The sequence below is a fragment of the Mesoplodon bidens genome (genome assembly GCF_964165515.1).
Source record: "Mesoplodon bidens genome assembly, chromosome: 1".
Lineage (NCBI taxonomy): Eukaryota > Metazoa > Chordata > Mammalia > Artiodactyla > Ziphiidae > Mesoplodon > Mesoplodon bidens.
In genome coordinates, this window is record NC_138176.1 from 119,317,532 (window position 1) to 119,343,460 (window position 25,929).

The following is a 25,929-nucleotide window of genomic DNA, read 5'->3' on the forward strand; positions in this document are numbered from 1 at the left end:
ACAGTGACAATTTTACTTCTTCCCTTCCCATTTGGATTCCTTTTATTTCTTTTTCTTCTCTGATTGCCATGGCTAGGATTTCCAAACTATGTTGAATAATAGTGGCAAGAGTGGACATCCTTGTCTCATTCCTGATCTTAAAGGAAATGCTTTCAGTTTTTCACCATTGACAGTGATGTTTGCTGTGGCTTTGTCATATATGACCTTTATTATGTTGAGGTATGTTCCCTCTATGCCCATGTTCTGGAGAGCTTTTATCATAATCGGGTGTTGAATTTTGTCAAAAGTATTTTCTGCATCTATTGAGATAATTATATTGTTTTTATTCTTTAATTTGTTGATGTGGTATATCACACTGATTTTTGTGGATATTGAAAAATCCTTGCATCCCTGGGATAAATCCCACTTGGTCATGGTGTATGATCCTTTTAATGCATTGTTGGATTCAGTTTGCTAGTATTTTGTTGAGGATTTTTGCATCTGTGTTCATCTGTGATATTGGCCTGTAATTTTCTTTTTTTGTGGTATCTTTGTCTGGTTTTGGTATCAGGGTGATGGTGGCCTCGTAGCCACCATCTTGGGAGTGTTCCCTTCTCTGCAATTTTTTGGAAGAGTTTCAGAAGAGTAGGTGTTAACCCTTCTGTAATGTTTGATAGAATTTGCCTGTGAAGTTATCTGGTCCTGGACGTTTGTTTGTTGGATTTTTAATCACAGTTTCAATTTCAGAACTTGTGGTTGGTCTGTTCATATTGTCTATTTCTTCCTGGTTCAGTCTTGGAAGGTTGTATGTTTCTAAGAATGTGTCCATATCTTCTAGGTTGTCCATTTTATTGGCGTGTAGTTGTAGTAGCCTCTTATGGTCCTTTGTATTTCTGTGGTGTCCGTTGTAACTTATCCTTTTTCTATTCTAATTTTGTTGATTTGAGCCCTCTCCCTTTTTTTCTTATGAGTCTTGCTAAAGGCTTATCAATTTTGTTTATCTTCTCAAAGAACCAGCTTTTAGTTTCAATGATATGAGATTTTTCTTATTTCTTGAGGTAAGATTGTATTGCTATAAACTTCCCTTTTAGTACTGCTTTTGGTGTGTCACATAGGTTTTGGATCATCGTGTTTTCATTGTCATTTGTCTCTAGGTACTTTTTGATTTCCTCTTTGATTTCTTCAGTGATCCATTGGTTATTTAGTAACATATTGTTTAGTCTCCAGGTGTTTGTGTTTTTTACATTTTATTGTCTGTAATTGATTTCTACTCCCATAGTGTTGTGGTCAGAAAAGATGCTTGAAATGATTTCAGTTTTCTTAAATTTATAGAGCCTTGATTTGGGACCCAAGATGTGATCTATCCTGGAGAATATTCCATGTGCATTTGAGAAGAAAGTGTATTCTGCTGGTTTTGGATGGAATATCCTATAAATATCAATTAAGTCTATCTGGTCTAATGTGTCATTTAAGGCTTGTGTTTCCTTATTTTCTGTTTGGATGATCGTGTCCACTGTTGTAAGTGGGGTGTTAAAGTCCCCCAGTATTATTGTGTTACTGTCGATTTCCCCTTTTATGGCCATTAGCATTTGCCTTACATATAGAGGTGCTCCTCTGTTGGGTGCATATATATTTACAATTGTATCATTTTATTCCTGGATTGATCCCTTGATCATTATGTAGTGTGCTTCCTTGTCTCTTATAACAGTCTTTATTTTAAAGTCTATTTTGTCTGATATGAGTCTTGCTACTCCAGCTTTCTTTGATTTCCATTTTCATAGAATACCTTTTTCCATCCCTTCACTTTCAGTCTGTATGTGTCCCTAGGTCTGAAGTGGGTCTCTTGTAGACAGTATATATACAAGTCTTGGTTTTTTTAAATCTATTCATCCAGTCTGTGTCTTTTGGTTGGAGCCCAATAATCCATTTACCTTTAAGGCAATTATTGATTTGTATGATCTTATTGCCATTTTGTTAATTGTTTTGGGATTGTTTTTGTAGGTCTTTTTTCTTCCCTTCCTCTTTTGTCCTTTTCTCTTGTGATTTATGACTATCTTTAGTGTATGTTTGGATTCCTTTTTCTTTTTAGTGTGTATATATCGTAGTTTTTTGGTTTGTGGTTACCCTGAGGTTTTGATATAGTAGTCTATATGTAAACAAGATTGTTTTAAGTCGCTAGTCTTTTAATTTCAAATGCATTTCCAATATCCTGCAGTTGTACTCTCCTCTTCTCACAGTTGCTGGTTTTGATATCGTATTTGTGTGTGGTTGATTTCCTTTCCTTCCTGTATGTTTGCCTTTATTGTTGAGCTTTCCTATTCGTAATTTTCTTGCTCTATTCGTGGCCTTTTCTTTTCCATCAAGAGAAGTTCCTTGAGCATTTGTTGTAAAGCTGGTTTGGTGGTGCTGAATTCTCTTAGCTTTTGCTTATCTGTAAAGCTTATGATTTTTCTGTTGAATCTGAACGAGAGCCTTGCTGGGTAGAATATTCTTGGTTGTAAATATATTGTGCCACTCCTTTCTGGCCTGCAGAGTTTCTGCTGAAAAATCAGCTGATAACCTTATGGGAGTTCCCTTGTATGGTTTTTGTTTTTTGTTTTTTGTCTTTCTGGTATAATACTGAATGTTTATTCAAGACTAGTATGTAGGGCTTCCCTGGTGGCGCAGTGGTTGAGAGTCCGCCTGCTGACGCAGGGGACACGGGTTCGTGCCCCGGTCCGGGAAGATCCCACATGGCGCAGAGCAGCTGGGCCCGTGAGCCATGGCCACTGAGCCTGCGCGTCCTGAGCCTGTGCTACGTAATGGGAGAGGCCACAACAGTGAGAGGCCCGCGTACAACAACAACAACAACAAAAAAAAAGACTAGTATGTAAAACATTTACAAATAGTCCCATGGAGGATTCACAAATATTTTAAATTCAGGATGTGGGTTTAACATTCACAGTGCATAAGGCGAAAGGTATATCAACTATGTATCTGCAACTTAATGTGAAAGAGAATTTTACTTTAGCAAATACTTTCTTTACATTGAGGAAAATGTCCTTAAACATATCTTCTTTAATTTTAGTATACTCAGAGTAGGGAGAAAACAGAGTTTCCTTTTATACAGGTCTCAAGAATTAAATAAAATTGACTCCATAGATCAGGGTTAAGAAACACATGGTAAAGTATGGTTTCAAAATACTTATATTTTTGTTTTCAATTAAATTTCCCCAAATTGATTTTCTTTAACAACGAATAGTCTTTATTCCACTTGATAACATTTTTCATGTTAAGCAACATTATATGCTTGTCCTCTTTAAACATTTAAAACAATTAGGACATGGGGCATTATCTAAAGTTTCAAACTGACAGAGAAGTCAGTTTACACACCTCCATCTTATGAATAGTGAATAAAATAAGGTATATTCTGCTGTGAATGTAATGAGAAAAAGTACTCTTATAGCAATAAAGTAGCCCTCCCTCTTTACCATTACTTGAATTCCATCACACAGAAGGCAAAGAAAACAATTCCAATACTTCAATATCTGCAAAGGATGATCTATGGCCCTTGGAGTATGTGTATGTATGGACACACCCCCACACACATCTACATAAGTATGTATGTCTGTATGTATTTAATCAGTACAACTGGAGAAGTCACATACAACCATGAAAAAATACAATAAAAGCAATAAATGAAAAATACTAAGTGAATAAAAGTTAACATAAGCCATAGGAGATTTCAGAGAAGGGACAGGCCCATGGATAAGAGATTAAGACTTCAAGGTGAAAGTGAGATTTGTTCTGAATCCTAAAGGACAACTATAACTGTGAAAGGCTGGGAAATGAAGGTAGGATATTCCAGCTTCAGAACTGTGAATTAAGATTTTTAAAGACGCATGCCCACCAAAGCATTTCAGTAAAAAAAAAAAAAAGGGGGGGGGAGATCATAGTGGAAGGGGGAAAAGAGCAATCTATGGAGGAGACCTTATACGCCTTTAAATTTGAACTCGATTCTGGAATTAACAATGAACCATTAGTGGAATTTTAAACAAAGAAGTGATATGGTCAAAGCAGTCCCTTAAGGTCAAAAGGCAGGTATGCAGGCAATATTGAATAAGGAAGAGGCTGAAGGCAGTAAGTCGTAATCAAAATGGTTTAGGAGAAAGTGACATTTAATATACTTTTGTTTATACTACTGGCATACAAAGGACAGGGAAGAATGCCAAAAACTCTCAGCCTATCACAGGTATGACTCACTTAACAGCAGTGTGGTTTTTGTAAATCCATTAATATCCAAAGATATTTTGATCTTTTGATTCTCAGTAATTCAGGGCCCACACTTATGGGTGAACTTCAGCTTCCTCATCAGAGAGCTAAAATCTCTAAAGCAGTATGTATGTAATAGTGTACCTAGCTTCTTGAAGATACCCCAGGGCTAAATGTGAATCTGTACCCCCTAGCAGTGGCTCTCAAGCTTTTTATTGAGCCAAAGAATTACCAGAGAAGCTATTTAAAATGCAGATTTCTAATCCTCATTTTAGACCTACAGAATATATGTTTTTTAAAGATGTATCCCAGGTAATTCCTCGAGTCCATCTTAGACAAGTCATTTAAGCTCCCTAGCTTTGGTATCATTACCTGTAACATAGGTACAATATCACTATCTTACAGAGGTGTAAGAGTTAAATGATATAATATGTATTATTAAGTATCCAGGAATAGCTCTGGCACTTTGTAGATGCTAATATGATAGCTCTACCTTCTCTTTAACGTGTTAATTTTGGATTTACCGATACTAGGTTTCTTAAGACTAGAGGATAGTTTCCCAGTAGACTTACAGAGTCCCTATTTGTTCTATTAACTAACAAAAGAATATGGCACCTTAGGAGAAGCTTTTCTCTTCATCTTTCTTTTCCACTGCAAAGAAGGTAGTTATTTGTGGTTTTCTTCTGTCTTTTCTCACAAAAAAAAGACTGGACTTCAAACTTGGATCAAACAAGCAACACAGAGAAAGTAAGCCAAAATGAGTGAGGGAAGATGAACTACTAAGCCCATCCACTTCCAGAACTCTTCCCCAAAACTTTTCTCCTCTTTTTGCCAGTTTCTTGGCAAATTGGACAAGGCTGTGATGGTTAAGAGCTGAGGCTAGACACAGGAGTGCTGTAGGTGCTATCACCCTTCTAGAGTGTGCTTAACCTCCTGGTTCACAGAGGGCAATGGCATGTATTCACTTGGATGCTAAAGACAAGCCTGTTTCTTGGCCAGGGGGTCTGATTACATGAGGCAGGACACTGTACAAGAGGCCTCACATCTGACTCCCATTTAGAGTACAGAAGGCCCACTCTTGCAGCCATATCCTACATCCTGGCCCTTTAGTTACTTCTAGGACGTCTTGTTGGTATATTAAGGAAGGAAAATAGAGTCAAATCCTAGCTTCAGCACTGACTTAGCTGTGTAACACTGAACAAGTTATTTAACCCCAAATTCAATTTTCTCAAGTTAATTTGAAGCTGTTCTGTAGGCAGTGGGGAACTGATGGTTTTTGAGGAGGAAAGTAACAATCAAAATTAGCTCCCTTGGGCTTCCCTGGTGGCGCAGTGGTTGAGAATCTGCATGCTAATGCAGGGGACACGGGTTCGAGCCCTGGTCTGGGAAGATCCCACATGCCGTGGAGCAACTAGGCCCGTGAGCCACAACTACTGAGCCTGCGCATCTGGAGCCTGTGCTCCACAACAAGAGAGGCCGCGATAGTGAGAGGCCGGCGCGCTGCGATGAAGAGTGGCCCCCACTTGCCACAACTAGAGAAAGCCCTTGCACAGAAACGAAGACCCAACACAGCCAAAAATAAATAAAATAAAAATAAATAAATAAATAAGACCCTAAGATCACTATTTAAAAAAAAAAAAGTTAGCTCCCTTAACCTGCTGTATAGCACAGGGAGCTCAGCTCAGCACTCTGTGATGGCCCAGTTGGGTGGGATGGGGGGTGGGGGGGAGGGAGGCCCAAGAGGGAGGGGATGTGTGTATGATTATGGCCGATTCACTTCACTGTGCAGCAGAAACTAACACAACATTGCAAAGCAACCATACTCCAACAAAAAATTTTTAAAAATTAAAAAATTAAAAAAAAATTAGCTCCCTTCCCCAAAACAGTGGCCCTCCAAAAAAAAAACAAACACAGACTAATTTTTTAATTTACATTTTTTCTGTTAAAATTAAAAACTAGAGTTAAATTCTCAAAGTCTAAATTAGACTAAATGTAAAACTGCTATACAACCCACTGAATGGATTTATAGTTAGTGTCCCTCAAAAGTATCTAGTCATCTTCCACCTTTTTCCTTTTTTTCTAAATTCATTCTGCTCCAGTCTTCACTATCATCACATGCACTTTATTCCATCAAACATCATTTTTCAGGATCAACCTACCTGAATAATCATTAAGCCTCTTTAGAGCTTTCCCAAACTTAAATATTGTCATTTTGATTATACACCCCAAAGCATTACTTTCCTCACTTCTTTTGTTTAGTACCAGAATGGTCTAAAAAGAAACAATAAAAGTTGTTTATTTCCCTAAAAAGAAAGATCAGTATATCCAATGGCTATTAAGTTAACCACTTAATAAAACACATCAAAAACTACTCATCCTTATGTTAATTATCTGAAATTAGAACATAATGAATTAGTTAATCTAATACTTTGCCATTTACTTCATGCTTACAAGATTATGCAAGAAACCAAAATGGCTTCTCATAACTTGTTTGCTTTCCAAATACTTCACATTTCAACCCCATATCTAGACAGAGAGAGAAAATCCAACCATACTCTCCTTACCTAAAATCGGTAGAGAGGGCTAAAAAGCATTATTTAGGACTTTTTTAGACCTTGAAAAACAGTTACACTTCCAATGTGTATTTAAATTACAAATCAGTTTTTATCCTGTGACATTGCTTCAACTTAAGTTCATCATAGTTAAATTGACTGGGCTACTGCTCCATCTTTCAAGTCAGATGGAGATTCTTTTGCATCAAGCCTCTTATTCAAGATTTCTTCTTCAGCAAAATTGACTGTTAAATTAGGTAGAAGTTCTCCAAGACTACATGGTATTGTGGTTCTCAATCTTTGTTCCACTGGAGAAAACCTAATTAGTGGTGAAAGAGACCATTTTCTTTCACCAAGGGACATGCATGAAGATGGTTTTGTATAGTCAATGTGCAAATCATGAGTGCCCAAAAAGTTAAGCATATCATCAGTTTCCATGTATTGGGAAGTAAGGCTCAATTCTGGTTTGTGTCTTTCAAGTGTTTCAGGATTAGAGAGGCAAATTTCTTCCCTTTGCTTGGACAGAGATTTCTTCAGAGCCTCATATCCACTGCAAGTAGCCTGTAAATTAAAGTCTGATTCTGGAGTATTCTGTCTTCCTCCCACAACACCTTCTGGGGAAATGCCACTGTGCATAGGACTATTTGGTTCCAGTTTAAAATTGGCCTCTGTACTACTGGAGCTATTAAGACTTAAGTGACCAACTTCTTATGGAAGAGTTTCATGTAATATGCCAAAATCACTATCTTTAAAACTGGAACTAATTCCACTTGATATCTGAAAAGAGTTCCATAACATACTTTTATGCATGGAAAGATCTTTGTAAGAAGCTTTCGAGTGGTCTGATATTTTAATATACTCTTCTTCACTGCTACCTATCACATCTCCTATTGCCTACAGCAGGGGAGAATGTCTCTATTTGGCTAGTTTCTAAAAGCTTGTTCTGTAAAGCTGTACATTCGAAATCTTGCTTACAAATTATGTCCTTATTTAACAAATCTGACAGATTTTGTGTTGTTGGTTCACCTGTGCAACTGGTCAGCACAGGTTTCTGAAGCACACACTTGAGGCAATCTGAAACAACTTTCTCTTCAGGCAAATGAGAATGGCTAGAATCGGACACAGTGGTTGCTGAGAAAAAACTGGCCATGTTAAACTCTTTTTGATTATGCACCACAGGTAAGGATTCTGGCAATACTTCTGTATGTTCAGTATCCATTTGAATTGGTTCTGTACTTCTGTTATCTTCTATTTTAACAGCTTTTCTCCATGAGCTCCTGCTTTCACTTATCAAGTTTTCTGGAGTTCGAGGGATTTGATTCCTTGTTAGGAATGGGTTAGAGAGTCAATTAGTTCCTCTAATATTACTTCTTTTCCTTTAGAAGACTGGTGAATCAGATAAAACTGCCCTTGCAACCTCTTCTACCAGATGATCTTGCTCTTTTTGGAATGGATCACTTTTCTTAGCTGGCAGAGACCCTCCAAATGCACTACTCTTTGCAATATTTGATGATGAAGAGTCTTACACTTCAAGTTCTGGTGTTTTCTTAGAAACTATTTCATTTTTCTCTCTAGGAGTTGTCAACTTTGTGTCCTTTTCAAGTAGTGTAACACTGTTTCTACCTGATGGTGAAATGGGCTGCAACAGGAAAGAAGCAGGGCTGTTGGCTAGATCACATTTAGTTTCCACTATATCACTTGCCCTTCTGCAATCATTTTCCTGGATATGTTGCTTAGGTGTATCTGGAAGTGAAGCAGGGTACAGCAAAAGAACACTCTTCGCAAATGCTTCTTCTGAGGCAGGATCAAATGAAAGGGTAGACATAGGTGATAAAAGATCCACAGCTGGAGTCCAATCTTTAATTAGACTGAAAGGAGGCCGAGAAATTCGTTCCAATTTTTATGCTATTCTTGTTTTTCAACAATAGAATGTCTTATAGTTGTGAGATCTTCTTTTATTTTATACCTCATATGCTTCAGATCTGACAGTCTTTCTCTCTGAAATTTGGTCTCTTTTTCAAGGAAGTGAAGGTCTATTGCCAGTCTTGCTTGGTTAGCCTGACAATGTTCATATTTCATTACTTTCAAGACTTCATTTAATAACTGAATAACAGTTAAGAGATTCAATTTTCCAGCCTCTTAAACATTTCCTATGTGCAGCTGACACATTTGTTTCTCAGTTTTGTCAAGTAAGAGCCTTGGAATATTGATAGCAACATTAGTTCCATCTAAAGTATATTGGTTAACCAGACTAAGGACTGAACTAACAACTTCTCTCTCTTTTTCCAAAGCCGTGAGTGTTTCATTCACTGAAGCCCACAAAGACCGAACCTTTTGAATTTTCTCTTGTATATTACTTTGGTCATCATAGGGTTCCATTTTTTTATTTGGTTTTGCTGTCCTGTACATTCTGATCTCAAATTTCGTATTTGTTTAACTGAGAGTTGTGCATTTTCCTGGTATTTTCGGGTAACACAATCTTCTCTTTGCAAAATTTTTTAAACTCTGTTATGTGCTACATGGCATCTGGCAATGCACTTGCACAACTCTTGTGGCTTTAGGTTAAATGTCTCTGTAAAATGTACAGAAGGATTTTTAGAATGGGTTTTTATATAATTTATTGCAACAAATCTTGCAAAGTGATACATCAGATGAATAAACTTAGGACCACCAGGAGAAAGAAATAGTGAACCAACAACTTGAGGAAAGCTACTTCCACATTCAGCAGAAATCTTTTTTAACCATTCACAGCAATGTTTTCGGAATTCAGTATCACATTTTTGGTCAAATGGAGGCCAACAAAGTTTGAAAACTTCTTTAGTGAGAGACTGTTCAAGCGTTTGAAACAAAAAATAAGAAGCTATCTGAAAGGCATCACTGTTCAACTTGTCAGACATGTTCAGTCCGAGGTGCATGTGCGACACGATCTTTACACCGGCTACAGTCGCTGAGCCTGGCTAGAAGCTGAGTGCCTGCAAATACATCCAGAGACGCTCCTTCTCAAAAGAAGTGACCCAGGCCAAACTCATCTTTGCGGAAGGCGGGGCCCGGCAAAGGAAGAAAGTGCAGTCTCCAACGACTGAGAGGGCCCCTCAGGCTTTTTCCCTACAGGTATCCTGAGATGGCAGCGGCCCCTCCATTGCCACCATCTGATCCTCTCACCCAGAACCATTTCGCCTCACATGCCTCAAGTGGCCTGAGACTCTAAAGTCTCAGGGAGTTAGAGCCTCTAACGGTAGTACTGCACAGCGGCCAAGGCGAAGTCACCACCCCTTGTATGTTATTTGTGCTTTCTCTTGTTGCTTTTAATATTTTTTCTTTGTCTTTAATTTTTGTCAATTTGATTAACATGTGTCTCAGCCTGTTGCTACTTGGGTTTATCCTGCATGGGACTCTATGCTTTGGAGACTGAATGTTTTCCTCTCCCACATTAGGGAAGTTTTTGGCTATAATCTCTTCAAATAATTTCTTGGACCTTTCTCTTTCTCTTTGCCTTCTGGGACCCCTATAATGTGAATTTATTGCATTTAATGCTGCCCCAGAGGTCTCTGATACTGCTCACTTACCCATTTTTCTGCCTCATTTATTCCACTATAGATTCCTTCTAGTGTATTTTTCATTCCAGTTATTGTATTGTTCATCTGTGTTTGTTCTTTAAATCTTCTAGGACTTGTTAAACATTTCTTGTGTCTTATCGATCTGTGCCTCCATTCTTTTTCTAAGATCTTGGATCATCTTTACTCTGAATTATTTTTGGGGAAGATTTCCTAACTCCACTTCACTTACTTGTTCTTCTGGGTCTTTATCTTGTTCCTTCATCTGGAATATACTCCTCTGCCGTCTCATTTTGTCTGACTTTTCTGTGTTTGCAGTCCCCTTTCCGCAGGCTGCAGGATCGCAGTTTCTCTTACTTCTGGTGTTTGCACCCTTGTGGGTGAGTTTGGGTCAGGGGCTTGTGCAGGTTTCCTGGAGGGGGGGACTGGTGCCTTCCCACTGGTGTGTGGAACTGGGTGTTGTCCCTCTGGTTGACAGGGCCATGTCAAGGGCTGTGTTTAGAAGTGGCTGTGAGCTCAGTACAACTTTAGGCAGCCTGTCTGCTGATGGTTGGGGCTGTGTTCCCCCTTTGCTGGTTGTTTGGACTGAGGCATCCCAGCACTGGAGCCTGCAGGCTGTTGGGTGGAGCCAGGTCTCAGTGCCAAAATGGCCACCTCTCGGAGAGCTTGTGCCAATCAATATTTTATGGGGCCTCCACCTCCAGTCTCCTTGCCCACCCTCTGCACCACAGCCAACCCACACCTCCCCCAGGAGACCCTCCACAACACACAGGGTGGTCTAGCCCAGGCTCCTGTGGAGTCACTGCTTTGTTCTGGGTCCCAGTGTACGTGAAACCTTGTGTGCACCCTCCAAGAGTGCAGTTTCTATTTCCCCCAGTCCTGTGGAGCTCCTGCACTCAAGCCCTGCTGGCCTTCAAAGCCAAATGCTCTGGAGGCTCCTCCTTCTGTTGCCAGACCTTCAGGCTATGGAGCCTGACCTGGGGCTCAGAACTATCACTACTGTGGGAGAACCTCTGGGATATAATTATTTTCCAATTTGTGGGTCTCTCACCCAAAGGGTATGGGATTTGATTATATCACGGAAGCGCCCCTCCTACCGACTCGTTGTGGCTTCTTCTTTGTCTTTGGGTGTAAAATTTTTTTTTTGGTAGGTTCCAGTCTTTTTTGTTGATGGTCATTCAGCAGTTAGTTGTGATTTTGGTGTTTTTGTAAGAGGAGGTGAGCTCAAGTTCTTCTACTTCACCATCTTGTCCAGAATTGAGGGGCTACTTTTAGTTTGGATGCTTTCTGCCTCTTCCATCAGTTTGTACTGGCCATTATCCCCTTGATATGGGGTGCATAGGTGCAGCAGCCCTTGCGTGCTCTCCTGGTATGGCATGGGCAGTGGTCCTCCCCCAACCATGGGTCTCTCAGTGGCAGCACTGGCCATGTGCCCCCAGGACAGCAGGGGCATCGATTGGCACCTGCTCCTGGGTCTCCCAGTGGTGGCTACGGCCCACGCATTCCCGGGACAGCAGGGGCAGTGATTGGTGCCTGCTCACCCCCCATGCGTGCTCCCCATACGGCAGGGGCAGCAACTAGCTTCTGTTCCCAGGTCTCCTAGCTGTGGCAGGGCCCACTCACCCCCAGGACAGTGGGGACACCTATTGGCGCCTGCTCACAGGTCCCCTAGTTTCGGTAGCAGCCCATGGCCACTTCTGGAGCCCACGATGACAGCGACAGCTCATGCCCACCCCAAGAGCTCATATAGTTGGTGTTCTGTTGCCTGAGAGCATGCACACAGGGAAAGAAGCTCCTATGGCAGTCCCACCCCTGTCCTCATGCGCCCCCCAGTAATGGTGACTTGCTGCTCTGGCATGCCCAGGTTCTTCCAAGTACACCCTCAGTTGCCACAGTCCAGCCTCTTCAGGCTGTCTCCCCACAGGCAACGCTGTTCCTCTCCCTGGGTTTGGCCTCTGAAGCCCAAGTTTCAGCACACAGCCCCCGCCCATACCAGTGGATGAGCATCTCAGGCTAGGGAGCACAGGGTGGCAGTAGGTCACTCCGTTTTGCCTTCCACAAACTGGTTGCTGCACTCTCCTCAGAGGCTCTGAAGCTCCCCCTCCGTCCAGGCTGATCTCCCTGCCGGTGAGGGGACTTTCTAGGGTGTGAGAACCTTTCCTCCTTCACAACTCCCTCCCTGGGGCACAGGTCCCATCCCAACTCCTTTTTCTTTTTTTTTTTTTCTTTTGTCCTACCTGGTTATGTGGAGGTTTTCTTGCCCTTTCAGAAGTCTGAGGTCTTCTGCCAGTGTTCAGTAGATGTTCTGTGCAAATTGTTCCACTTGAAGATGTGTTTTGGATGTGTTTGTGGAAGGAGGTGAGCTCCACATCCTACTCCTCAGGCATCTTGATTCCTCCTCATAATGCATATAATTTATACAGAGATTTCTGCTCTTAGTCCAGAAAGTTTTTCATTTAACGTTGCTTACATTTTAAAGATAACTGCAGTCAGAATAATAGGTTAAAATGTGAGCTTTTATAAATAGAACAAAAATTACTGTTTGTATATTTATTGCCTTTCCCTTTCCCAAGGCCACTAAAGAGATTCCACTTTGTTTCTTCCCTACACTTGACTTCTGAAAGGCTTTAGCAGGAAGCAATTTTGGGATTATATGAGGGCGGGTGGGGAGGGAAGAAAGGGTGAGGGAGTAATTTTTCTGGGAGTTTTATGGAGTGGGAATCTGGGAAAGCCTGGGTGTGAGGGAGTACATGAGAGAAGAAAGAAGGATTTTTAAAAGTATTGTTCAAGAAATGACAATAAAGAACTTCAGTTATTTCGAAATTAGTCTTTGACTGTCATCGGGTTCCTCTGGCCACAACACAGCTTGGGATGAGAGAACATAGGTGAATGATTTAATAAGACTGGGAATATCAAAAGATTTATATCAGTAATTGAGATGGGACTGTGGGGGCAGAGAGCACAAGCCAATATGGAAGTGGAAGGTGTTGCTACATTGATTGTTGTTCCTTTCAGTTATTGTCGATCAAGATTTGTTTATTCTTTTTTTAAATTTATTTATTTTTGGCTCTGTTGAGTCTTCGTTGCTGCACGAGGGCTTTCTCTAGTTGTGGCGATCAGGGGCTACTCTTCATTGCAGTGTGCGGGCTTCTCACTGTGGTAGCTTCTCTTGTTGTGGAGCACGGGCTCTAGGTGCGTGGGCGTCAGTAGTTATGGCATGCAGTCTCAGTAGTTGTGGCTCAGGGGCTCTAGAGTGCAAGCTCAGTAGTTGTGGCACACAGGCTTAGTTGCTCCGTGGTATGTGGGATCTTCCCGAACCAGGGATCGAACCCATGTCCCTTGCATTGGCAGGCGGATTCTTAACTACTGTGCCACCAGGGAAGTCCCTGTTTATTCTTTTAAGGAACAAATTATGTAGCTGATTTATGACCTACAACATTTATAATATAAATAACAGTTACACTTTTTTTTCTTGGGCACTGAATTTTATGTTGGCTTGGGGGAAGGGAACATAGGAAGGAGAAGTGGAGTAAAATTTCACTCAGTATGTCTTTCCTACATATGAAACAAACTTGGCAAGTCTATATTTTCTCTTTTTGTCCTGTCATCCATCATATTCTGCTCTATAATATTAGCCAAAGTGATAACATTTTCTCTAATTGGAAATGTAGGACATAGTCTGTAAAGTAACTAGACATCAGATGTGTTCTTCAAGATTTTAATGGTATCAATCAACATGGCAGTCATTTTCTTTCTTTTAACCGTATTGTTTCAGCATTCAAAATTAAATTTAGGAAGATAGAACAGGTAAAAAGATTCCTAGAGTAATCCTTGACATAGTAACTGTTAAGAGAATGGTCTTTGATATTACTTATGTATGTAGCATAAACATTACATGCTATTTCTATATATAAATTTCCAAAAGGGGGAAGGGAGAGCAATTTTTATAGACTTACTGATACCTCAGATTTTTTTTTTAAAGAAACATTGCCTTTATTTGACTGGACTGTTTCATTTCATCATCAACATTTCTGATTTCATCTGGCTTAAAACACCTAGTATTACTTTAGAGCAGAATTGATTGGTCTTGTAAGAAAAATGGTCGCTTGGGGCCTTTCAACAGAACCTACCATGTAAGGCTAATCTTTCGTAGATTAGAAAGATGGATCACCAGTGTTCTTGTTTTTATTTCTGTGAACGCAGAAATTGGAAAAGGAATTGAAAACATAGAGGTGATAAGGACTAATTCATTTATGCATTTTGTTGGTAATATGATCTTGTAATGATAGTTTTACTATCATTAACACTCAAATTACTTCATGAACAAAATGAAATCTCAAATTTAGTAATTAGGTGAGTTCAGAAACAGGTACACAGCTAATGGTCTTGCAAACTAGAAAAAATCCATTAGTTGGAAATTATCTGTGCATTGTTTTCTTGCAGGGAACAAATCACAAGACAGTGGCATAGCAGAGATGGAAGAACTTCCCGTACCACATAACATCAAAATAAGCAACATTACATGTGACTCATTCAAGATTTCATGGGAAATGGATTCCAAATCAAAAGACCGTATTACGCACTATTTCATTGACCTCAATAAGAAAGAGAACAAGAACTCCAATAAATTTAAACACAAGGTAAAATTCTAACACATCCTTATATTCATTTCTATCTTAAAACTTTCTAAGTATGAGGACATTTTGAAAGAAGGAATAATGTTCTATTAATTACTAATATGATATATTTGACATTGGGAAGAATAAAAATTATATGTCATTTAAAAGCCCTATTCCTTCAAGAAATTGTGTAAGAAAATGAAATGCAAATATATGGGTAAAATACATTTTTTTCTGGGAAAGCTGAAATCTTGACTCTCATACAGACATAAAAATTAACATGTGTTAAAGATTTTCTTTAACACATTAATGAGGTAACTGATGAGGTATTACAGCCAATTCAAAGGATGATCCAGAAAAAGACATTTTTATGGATCAGGATATTGAAATAAATGTTTAAGTGGAGGCAGAACTGGTATGGGGTGGGGGAAGAGCAAGGGCAGGCAAGGAGGGTTTTACTTCCACTGGGCAAAATTCACTTGCATGTACTTAGACAAGAATAGCTGAATTGTTATCAGTTGTCTACAAATTACAGAGTTGTAGATTCCACAAAATCAGAGGATAGCCAGAAGAGTGTGCTGTAGACAGTTCATAGTTTTCCACTGAAGCACACATTTTTCCCTAAAACTGCCAGATGAAGAATGTGATGGCAGCTTATAAACTGTAGGATATTTGTTAAAATACTTAAGGGCTGAAAATTGCTTTATGTGGTCAATTTTATTTTATGGTTTGAGAATAAAAGTTAACCTTTAAGTGTTTTAGACATGTAACAATTCTCTGATATTTATTCTCTTACCTGTCTGCTTATCACATATCTTTCTGATACATACCTCCCTTCAGAAGTAGCTGTAGAGAGGATAATAGTTATCTGGCTTAAGAATTCTTTCTTATGTTTCAGTATTTTCACTGATATGAAACTGATCTTATTTTAATACTGATAATAAATTTTAACTTGGCAAATCTTTTGAAAGAATTGTCTTATCTTGTCTGGAAATTATGCATTTTACTAGATGTGTAATTACACATACTAATGGTAAGTGAGGCTTATACACACAGATAAGTGTGATAGAGAGAACAAGATTGATGTCATTATTTTCCCATGTTCCAGTTTTAATTATTCCTTCTAGTGTTGGATATCCTCTTTGCTGACATTTGCTTTCTTAAATTAGCTTTGAAATATTTAGTATTAAATGGTGAGGAGTCAAGATTTGACCCCCTTTCTTCATTCCACACTTAGAATACCATATCTTTGGAAATATAGTGAATACTCAACTAGCAGGTTTATTTACCTTATTAATCATTGTTTAAAAATACCTAAACTTTTCTGTCACACATAGGCTCCACACTTGAATACAAGTAAAGCAAATGTTACCTCATTTGTATGTAAAACTGAATCATTTAAAAATATTTATTAAAAAAATTCTGTCCCTTGACATATAAAATATTTAGTAATGGGCTACTCTGATAAAATTATTGCATAGTATATATTAAACAAATATAATATTTTATTTTTTTTTATTTTATTTTTATTTATTTATTTATTTTTTTTTTGCGGTACGCGGGCCTCTCACTGTAGTGGCCTCTCCCATTGCGGAGCACAGGCTCTGGACGCGCAGGCTCAGTGGCCATGGCCCATGGCTCACGGGCCCAGCCGCTCCGCGGCATGTGGGATCTTCCCAGACCGGGGCACGAACCCATATCCCCTGCATCGGCAGGCGGACTCTCAACCACTGCGCCACCACGGAAGCCCTATAATATTTTAAAATGCTAAATCTGTTGAATTTTTATTTCACATTTCTGTTTTTTATGTTGTTTTATCATTTAGTATTAGAATATTGCATTTTAAGCATATTAAGGAGTGTACAGAGAATAACATTACACTAGAAATCAAGAAAACAAATCCAAGTACATTTATGTCATTAGCTTAGCTGTATGATCTTGGCATGTCTCTTGATCAAATTGGGCCTTAATTTTTACATCTGAAGAATAAGAGATTTGAATATAGTAATTGCTAAATATCTTTAAAAAGGAAACTTGTGTCATCAGCCAGGAATTTAATAAGTTACTCCACATTGTTTACAATTGATTCAAGTTATACTACTAAATTAATTCATTTCCTTCCTCCCTCCCTTCCTTCCTTTCTTTCTACTTTTCTTTCTTCCTTTCTTAGGATGTTCCAACAAAACTGGTGGCAAAAGCTGTTCCCTTGCCTATGACTGTCCGTGGACACTGGTTTTTGAGCCCAAGAACTGAGTATACAGTAGCAGTGCAGACTGCCTCAAAACAAGTTGATGGTGATTATGTGGTGTCTGAATGGAGTGAAATTATAGAATTCTGCACAGCAGGTAAGAGAATTGGGTATAAATACAGAAAAAAAACACCACCTTATTTAATAGTTCCTAGAAAAACTAATTATAGAAAATACATTCTTTTTTATAATTATGAAGTGATATGTATTGCATTGGTCATTTTTGCATTGCCAGTAGCATCGTGTGACAGAACAAATTGATTAGAAGGAGCGGAGGTTCTCAGCAAAAACTGGGCAATGGCATTAAATTACTTCTGTGCTACATGCACAGTCTGATTTTTCAAAGTAAATGCTTTGCAAATAAAAATTGATGCAGTATAAAAATATACTCAGCATATTTTCAGATTCATTTTGAGAGAGAGAGAGCTTTTTCCTTCCTCTTTTTTTTTTCATTTTTTACTTTCACTGTCTTGAAAGAAAAAAGCCGGGAACATCATTCTCTAATTTAAGGGAATGGAGGTAGATTGCAATGACTTTACCTAGCAAATGTGTTACTGGATTTTTCACTTGAATGCTGATAATCTATCTCTAAACTAGTGTCATGTGAGAGAGAGAGAGAGAGAGTGTGTGTGTGTGTGTCTTTGCTTCATTAGAAAGTACTGCATAGGTTCCTTAAAAAACTAAAAATAGAACTACCATACGACCCAGCAATCCCACTACTGGGCATATACCCTGAGAAAACCATAATTCAAAAAGAGTCATGTACCACAATGTTCATTGCAGCTCTGTTTACAATAGCCAGGACATGGAAGCAACCTAAGTGTCCAGCGACAGATGAATGGATAAAGAAGATGTGGCACATATATACAATGGAATATTACTCACTCATAAAAAGAAACAAAATTGAATTATTTATAGGGAGGTGGATGGACCTAGAGTCTGTCATACAGAGTGAAGTAAGTCAGAAAGAGAAAAACAAATACAGTATGCTAACACATATATATATGGAATCTAAAAAAAAAAATGCTTCTGAAGAACCTAGGGGCAGGACAGGAATAAAGATGCAGACGTAGAGAATGGACTTGAGGACACGGGGAGGGGGAAGGGTAAGCTGGGACGAAGTGAGAGAGTGGCATGGACATATATACACTACCAAATGTAAAATCGATAGCTAGTGGGAAGCAGCTGCATATCACAGGGAGATCAGCTCCATGCTCTGTGACCACCTAGAGGGGTGGCCTAGGGAAGGTGGGAGGGAGACGCAAGAGGGAGGAAATATGAGGATATATGTATATGTATAGCTGATTCACTTTGTTATAAAGCAGAAACTAACACACCATTGTAAAGCAATTATATTCTAATAAAGATGTTTAAAAAAAAAAAAGTACCTCATAGCCATTTAGGATTGGGTTATCTGATGTAGAAAGCCCATCCCCTTTGATTTTGAACTGTACCTTAATAGCCCACTGGGTTGTAAATGTTACCATTCATATGCATTTATCTATTTTTTAAATTCATTCAATCAAGAAACAAATATTTATCGAGCACTTAAATAGGTGGTGAAGGGACACAAAGATATCTCTACCTGAACACATCTGTCATCCACTCTTTTTGTCTCTTAGAGAGAGAGGCTGTTTCAACACACAGGAGCTTGTAGAAAAAGTCATAAAAACAGTTTGCCTCACCTATTGCAGGTTGCCTAGCAACTTTCCCCAGCTGAGGCATCCTTCAGATAAATCAGCTATTTTTTTCCCATAGCCTCACACTAGATTTATTTCAGACTCAGGATGTGCTTAGCTACTGCTTTATCTCAATATCTTCTGTTTTCTTCTTAATTTCAAACTCAGTATAAAGCTTCTCATGTGGATATGTAGAACGGATGAGAGTTTAATTCTAAGTTACTGTGAATTTATCTTCAAACCCCTTTTGTTTATTCTATGAGGAAGTTGCTAAGGATTGCAACATTCTTTATTGCTAAGGATCTCAGTGTATTAGAGCAAGGAAAATAGTATCTCTCTGGTACTATATTTCTTCCTAAGATGTCATTGGGCCTGTGAGCCATGGCCGCTGAGCCTGCGGGTCCGGAGCCTGTGCTCCGCAACGGGAGAGGCCACAACAGTGAGAGGCCCGCGTACCGCAAAAAAAAAAAAAAAAAATTCCTCCTTGGAATCTACCTTATGTTTCACATCTTTCCATTTACTTTTATTGCATCCTACCAGGGAGGTAGACACAGTAAAAGACATGGTATCTTTTGACATTATTTTAATACATGCTATTTTCCATAGGACAGCACCAAACAGCATCATAGTATTTGTTCATTTTTTTTAAAAAAAGAGCTACTATTTACCTGCTAAAACCCCATTTGACATTAGGGAAAGGCATGAAATAGTATTTTTTCTTTAGCTTAAGGGAGACCTTTGGCATTTTCAGTTCAGAAATATCCATCTATCTAGATGCACACATTCACTCTTTTCTATAATCTATATAACTACATGCATACATGTTTTATTTCTATGTATATAAAGAAAAACCTTTTTGTCTTCTTTCTTTCCTTTAGATTGATCTCCCTATTGCTCTTTTATTCAAACACATCCCATAATTCTTCTAAGGAATTTATGGGGTAAATAATAAGGAAAATGCCAGCTTATTTAAAATGTTCCACAATATTTTTCTATAAATTATTTTGCATTTTTATGAGTAAAATCTAAGGGGAACTTAGGCTGTTCAAAGCTTGTTGTTTCAGTTTATTAAAATAATTCAGAGCCTGTTTCACCTAAGCTTTATCAATAACATTGACTCTAAATTTTGAGAAAGCTATTTTATATATATTGTCTTTTAATCTAGACATCTAATTCACTCAAAATTTATTGAGCACATATTGTATGCTATGTACTGTGCAAAGTATTGGAGATAAAACAATGCCACTGACTACTTCTAGGCTAATCTATGACAGAGATGAAACCCCATAATAAGTCATAGTTGTCTATATATTTACTTCTTCCCTTAGACTATGAATTCTTTGAAAGAAGAATAATTTTTTTTATCTTTTAACCTGATCATTTAATTTTGCATGATGCCTTGTACATCATGTTCTGATCTAAATAAATATTTGTTGAGCCACTGAAGCAATGAGTAAACAAACTCTGCTGCCATGAGTAGTTCAACTAGGTTGCTTTTGTTTGAAAAGTCTTAAAATCTTTATAGACCAAAATATTTGCTTAGATTCTAGTACAGGAGTTTGGCAACAGTCCTCAATTTTCAAAACAAAAAGTTGGTGAAGGGCTTCCCTGGTGGCGCGGTGGTTGGGAGTCCGCCTGCCGGTGCAGGGGACGCGGGTTCGTGCCCCGGTCTGGGAGGATCCCACGTGCCGCGGAGCGGTTGGGCCCGTGGGCCATGGCCGTTGAGCCTGCGCGTCCGGAGCCTGTGCTCCGCAGCGGGAGAGGCCACAGCAGTGAGAGGCCCACGTACAGCAAAAAAAAAAAAAAAAAAAAGTTGATGAAAAGATCAGATTACTTTGAGAGATGCTTTAAACTTTCACGAGTCTTATGTACTCAAAAACTACCAGCTAGGAGCCAGAGACCTAGTCTCTAAGTTACTAGCTTTATGAACATTTGGCAAATCACTAAACTGTAACAAGCCTCAATCTCTGCATCAGTTAAATGGTCATACTTAATCTACCTTGCCAACCTCATAGATTTAGGGAGTAAATTAAATGAACATTATTATTATTACTCCTTTAAATTCTATTTGCTATTGCTTGCAGGTTACAAGCTTCTTTTATTTGATTCATCAGCTGATTGAAGAAAGGCTACTATGGTGCTGATTGACATTACTCGGGTTATGCAGTCTGTATTCCTTATTTAACATTTTGGTTTCAGGATGTTTAATTTCAACGAGTGAAAAAAATGCAAGGGTATTCATAAAAGCAACTGTAAACTATAAAAAAATATTTTTGTAGAAGGAAAAAATGTGCCAAAGACAATGAATGTTTTCTTTTTTAAGTGCAGTTTCCTATTCACTAAGATGAATTTCCTAAAAGTAAATTTTAATAATCTACAATTTATTAAGCATGTAGTTGATACTTTTGATAATGTATTTTTAATAACAGACTGCTTTTTGGTTTTTTCAGACTATTCAAAAGTTCATCTAACACAACTGTTGGAGAAAGCCGAAGTGATTGCAGGACGGATGCTTAAATTTTCTGTTTTTTATCGTAACCAGCACAAAGAATATTTTGACTATATTCAGTAAGAATCAAAAAATATATATACTGATTTGCTTTACTAAGTGCCATTCCAAATTCTAGGCTCAGGTTTCTCTTGAGTCTGCTTCTGTGAAATAGCAATTAGTTTTCTTCTCAAAATAATTATACTATGACTTTATTTCCCAGAAAAATTAAGTAGGAAAAAATCAGATCATGGAATTTTTTTCCACTTCACTTAGATTCCTTTCCATGATCACTTGTAATACCAGTTCCTGTCTATTTGAGTGGAAGATCTTAAACCTCCAGGGTGAAGATTGGTGAGCATGTCTTGTACAGATACGCACTCCTCTAATTCCCAATAACTCAGTGCCTTCTGTCTCATACCAACTACTAAATTTTCTCCTCTTCCTGTGGGTCATTGAAAATGAGAGAATAAAAGGGTGACTGGTTCATGAAACATGGTGAATCAGGTGGGATTTTCGGGCTTCTGCCTACGTAGAAATCTCTCAGCCATTATCTTGGGTTAATTATTCATGAGGAAAATCTCCTTTGTTTACCTTTGAATTCTAGTGTTCAGTAGTATTTCTAAGATATCCTATGTTTGTCCCTGAAAGCAGTTTCCAAGAATTCCATGTCACAAGTAGTTTTAATACTTACAGCCCTTTCATATTTGTAGAAGAAAATTTCAAGAGCGTAAATAGGCAGATTTGTGTTTTAAAGTGAGACTGAAGCTTTTAAATTGATACAGGTTCTAAAACTTTTACACAGCAGTCCCTATAATTTGTCATTTTAAAAGCCTTGATCTCACTTTGTAAACTCTATAAAGTATTCTTGACAGGATTTTATGTGAAAAAAAATTAGGAAGTTCTGTTGTGGTTTTTTTGTTTCATAACTCTCCAGTTTTTCTTAAATCAAGATCATGGTTACAGATCTAAATAAACTCCAAGCTGTGGAAAATGCAGAGAGAATCAAAGAGAGAAAGGTGAATTTAGGCATGTGTGTTCTTCAAATTAAGTACTTTGCAATATCATGTAGTTTGATATATTTTGATCGTGAAAACTATTCCTGCCTTATGTTTGAATATCCTGTAAATAGAGTTCAGCCCATAATTCTCTTTGCTGGCAAATTATTTACCCTTCAGTCTATATAATTCATAGTAGATGCCATTCACTAAATTAAGTGAACATGAGCTGAGAGACAGAACACAAATTATTATACTTGTCAATTGTTGAATGGGAATGACCATATATGACTTAACAAAAAAAGGTACTTCTTTATATTTGTTAAGCATAAAATTAGAAATAAAAAAGATCCACAGTTGCTATTTTGTATAATAATAAATAATACATCAATAGAATAAATAAATACATGTTTGGTACTAGGTTTAGATTCCCAGAACATTGCAAATGTCTATTTTAGGTGGCCACTGGAGGTCACTATTTCTCTGATTTTTCTCTGTCCTTTGGGTGGGAATTGGCCTTCTGTTTTTGGGTCCTTAGATACTCTAGAATTTGCTCCATCTGTCTTCAAAAATTCTTCCAAGAAGAAAAAAATAAAGATGGGGAGCATGGAAAATGGAAAAAAAGTATTGTATATATTGTATGATTGATTCCAATATACTAGTATAAAAGATGTATTTACTAACAAGGAAATTTACCTTTGTTGGATTTTCTATGATAGTTGTAAAATTCATGCAAGTTATATTTTGATGCAGTATATATACACATACTGCAGTATATATACATAAAAAAATATACTTGCCAAGGCATGGGAACAGTTTTTCAACATTGCTTTTTAAAAAAGCTCTATTAACTGAAGCCATATTAGCATCAGTGGATCTTGATTTTCTTTAAATCTTCTAGGACTTGTTGAACACTTCTTGTGTCTTTTCGATCTGTGCCTCCATTCTTTTTCTAAGATCTTGGATCATCTTTACTCTGAATTATTTTTGGGGAAGATTTCCTAACTCCACTTCACTTACTTGTTCTTCTGGGTCTTTATCTTGTTCCTTCATCTGGAATATACTCCTCTGCCGTCTCATTTTGTCTGACTTTTCTGTGTTTGCAGTCCCCTTTCCGCAGGCTGCAGGATCGCAGTTTCTCTTACTTCTGGTGTTTGCACCCTTGTGGGTGAGTTTGGGTCAGGGGCTTGTGCAGGTTTCCTGGAGGGGGGGACTGGTGCCTTCCCACTGGTGTGTGGAACTGGGTGTTGTCCCTCTGGTTGACAGGGCCATGTCAAGGGCTGTGTTTAGAAGTGGCTGTGAGCTCAGTACAACTTTAGGCAGCCTGTCTGCTGATGGTTGGGGCTGTGTTCCCCCTTTGCTGGTTGTTTGGACTGAGGCATCCCAGCACTGGAGCCTGCAGGCTGTTGGGTGGAGCCAGGTCTCAGTGCCAAAATGGCCACCTCTCGGAGAGCTTGTGCCAATCAATATTTTATGGGGCCTCCACCTCCAGTCTCCTTGCCCACCCTCTGCACCACAGCCAACCCACACCTCCCCCAGGAGACCCTCCACAACACACAGGGTGGTCTAGCCCAGGCTCCTGTGGAGTCACTGCTTTGTTCTGGGTCCCAGTGTACGTGAAACCTTGTGTGCACCCTCCAAGAGTGCAGTTTCTATTTCCCCCAGTCCTGTGGAGCTCCTGCACTCAAGCCCTGCTGGCCTTCAAAGCCAAATGCTCTGGAGGCTCCTCCTTCTGTTGCCAGACCTTCAGGCTATGGAGCCTGACTTGGGGCTCAGAGCTATCACTACTGTGGGAGAATCTCTGGGATATAATTATTTTCCAATTTGTGGGTCTCTCACCCAAAGGGTATGGGATTTGATTATATCACGGAAGCGCCCCTCCTACCGACTCGTTGTGGCTTCTTCTTTGTCTTCGGGTATAAAATATTTTTTTCATCTTTTCCAGTTATATGCCCAGAAGTGGGATTGCTGGATCATATGCTAACTCTGTTTTTAGTTTTTTAAGGAACCTCCATATTGTTCTCCATAGTGGCTGTACCAATTTACATTCCCACCAACAGAGTAGAAGGGTTCCCTCTTCTCCACACCCTCACCACCATTTATTGTTTATAGACATTTTGATGATGGCCATTCTGACTGGTGTGAGGTGATATCTCATTGTAGTTTTGATTTGCATTTCTCTGATAATTAGTGTCATTGAGCATATGTTCATGTGCCTATTGGCCATCTGTATGCTTCTTTGGAGAAATGTCTATTCAGATCTTCTGCCTATTTTTTGATTGGGTTGTTTGTTTTTTATTGTTGAGTTGTATGAGCTGTTTGTATATTTTGGAAATTAAGCCCTTGTCAGTCGCATTGTTTGCAAATATTTTTTTCCCAGTCTGTAGGTTGTCTTTTCATTTTGTTTTTGGTTTCCTTTGCTGTGCAAAAGCTTATAAGTTTGATTAGGTCCCATTTGTTTATCTTTGCTTTTATTTCTATTGCCTTGGGAGACTGACATAGGAAAGCATTGGTACAATTTACATCAGAGAATGTTTTGCCTATGATCTCTTCTAGTAGTTTTATGGTGTCCTGTCTTATATTTAAGTCTTTAAGCCACTTTGCATTTATTTTTGTGTATGGTGTGAGGCAGTGTTCTCACTTCATTGATTTACATGAGCCTGTCGAGCTTTCCCAACACCACTTGCTGAAGAGACTCTTTTCTGCATTATGTATTCTTGCCTCCTGTGTCAAAGATTAATTGACCGTAGGTGTGTGGGTTTATTTCTGGGGTCTCTATTCTCTTCCATTGATCCATATGTCTGTTTTTATGCCAATACCATGCTGTTCTGATTACTGTAGCTTTGTAGTATTGTCTGAAGTGTGGGAGGGTTATGCCTCCAGCTTTGTTCTTTTTCCTCAGGGTTGCTTTGGCAATTCTGGGTCTTTTATGGTTCCATATAAATTTTAGGATTATTTGTTACAGTTCTGTGAAAAATGTCATGGGTAATTTGATAGAGATCGCATTAAATCTGTAGATGGCTTTGGATAGTATGGCCATTTTAACAATATTAATTCTTCCAATCCAAGAGCATGGGATACCCTTCCATTTTTCTTACTGTGCCTCCCATTGGTATAACTGAAATGGAAGGGACCAAGGAACAGGAAGAGCTGGATGATACAGTCCTAGCCCACAGTGGAAGGTGAGAAGGGTAGAGAATAGATCTGAGAGTGGGGTAAAGGGAGATAACCAGCTCTATTCCAAGGAAAATGCAGGCAAGAGGGCCTGATTAGTAAACTGTGTCTGGGTTAAAAAAAAAAACTAAAGCAAAAAAAGAAACAAGATGCTTTTGTACCAATGTACATGGACAACATTCATTTTAGATCTAAATTCTGGCATACTTTAAAGAAACATTCAACATATTTAACCAGTATTGTTAATCCAGTTTTCTCTTCACCAAGCCACTTCTAAAATCCAGTAGGCATATAATGGATGTGATTTCAGCCATAAGATTTCTAATTTCACTTTGGTTTTCCTGGTCAGGAAATTTATTATGTAAAAGACCTCTGAGGTTTGTAGCA

The 25,929-nt window shown here is 38.6% G+C and overlaps 1 protein-coding gene and 1 pseudogene across 3 annotated transcripts in view; one reads left to right on the plus strand and one right to left on the minus strand.

Moving 5' to 3' along the window:
• Positions 1–25,929, plus strand: part of PHYHIPL (phytanoyl-CoA 2-hydroxylase interacting protein like) — a gene marked incomplete at both ends in the record, with an annotated part of 88,378 nt that overhangs the window by 61,704 nt on the left and 745 nt on the right. For both annotated transcript variants that reach the window (XM_081233291.1, XM_081233290.1), the window contains 3 exons: positions 14,780–14,976; positions 17,126–17,300; positions 21,333–21,450. In XM_081233291.1, the coding sequence (XP_081089417.1) occupies positions 14,780–14,976; positions 17,126–17,300; positions 21,333–21,450 (490 nt within the window). The remainder of the gene's footprint in view (positions 1–14,779; positions 14,977–17,125; positions 17,301–21,332; positions 21,451–25,929) is intronic.
• LOC308620393 (HAUS augmin-like complex subunit 6) lies at positions 6,850–9,811 on the minus strand (annotated as a pseudogene). Its single transcript has one exon. The product of its transcript is annotated as an HAUS augmin-like complex subunit 6 (transcript).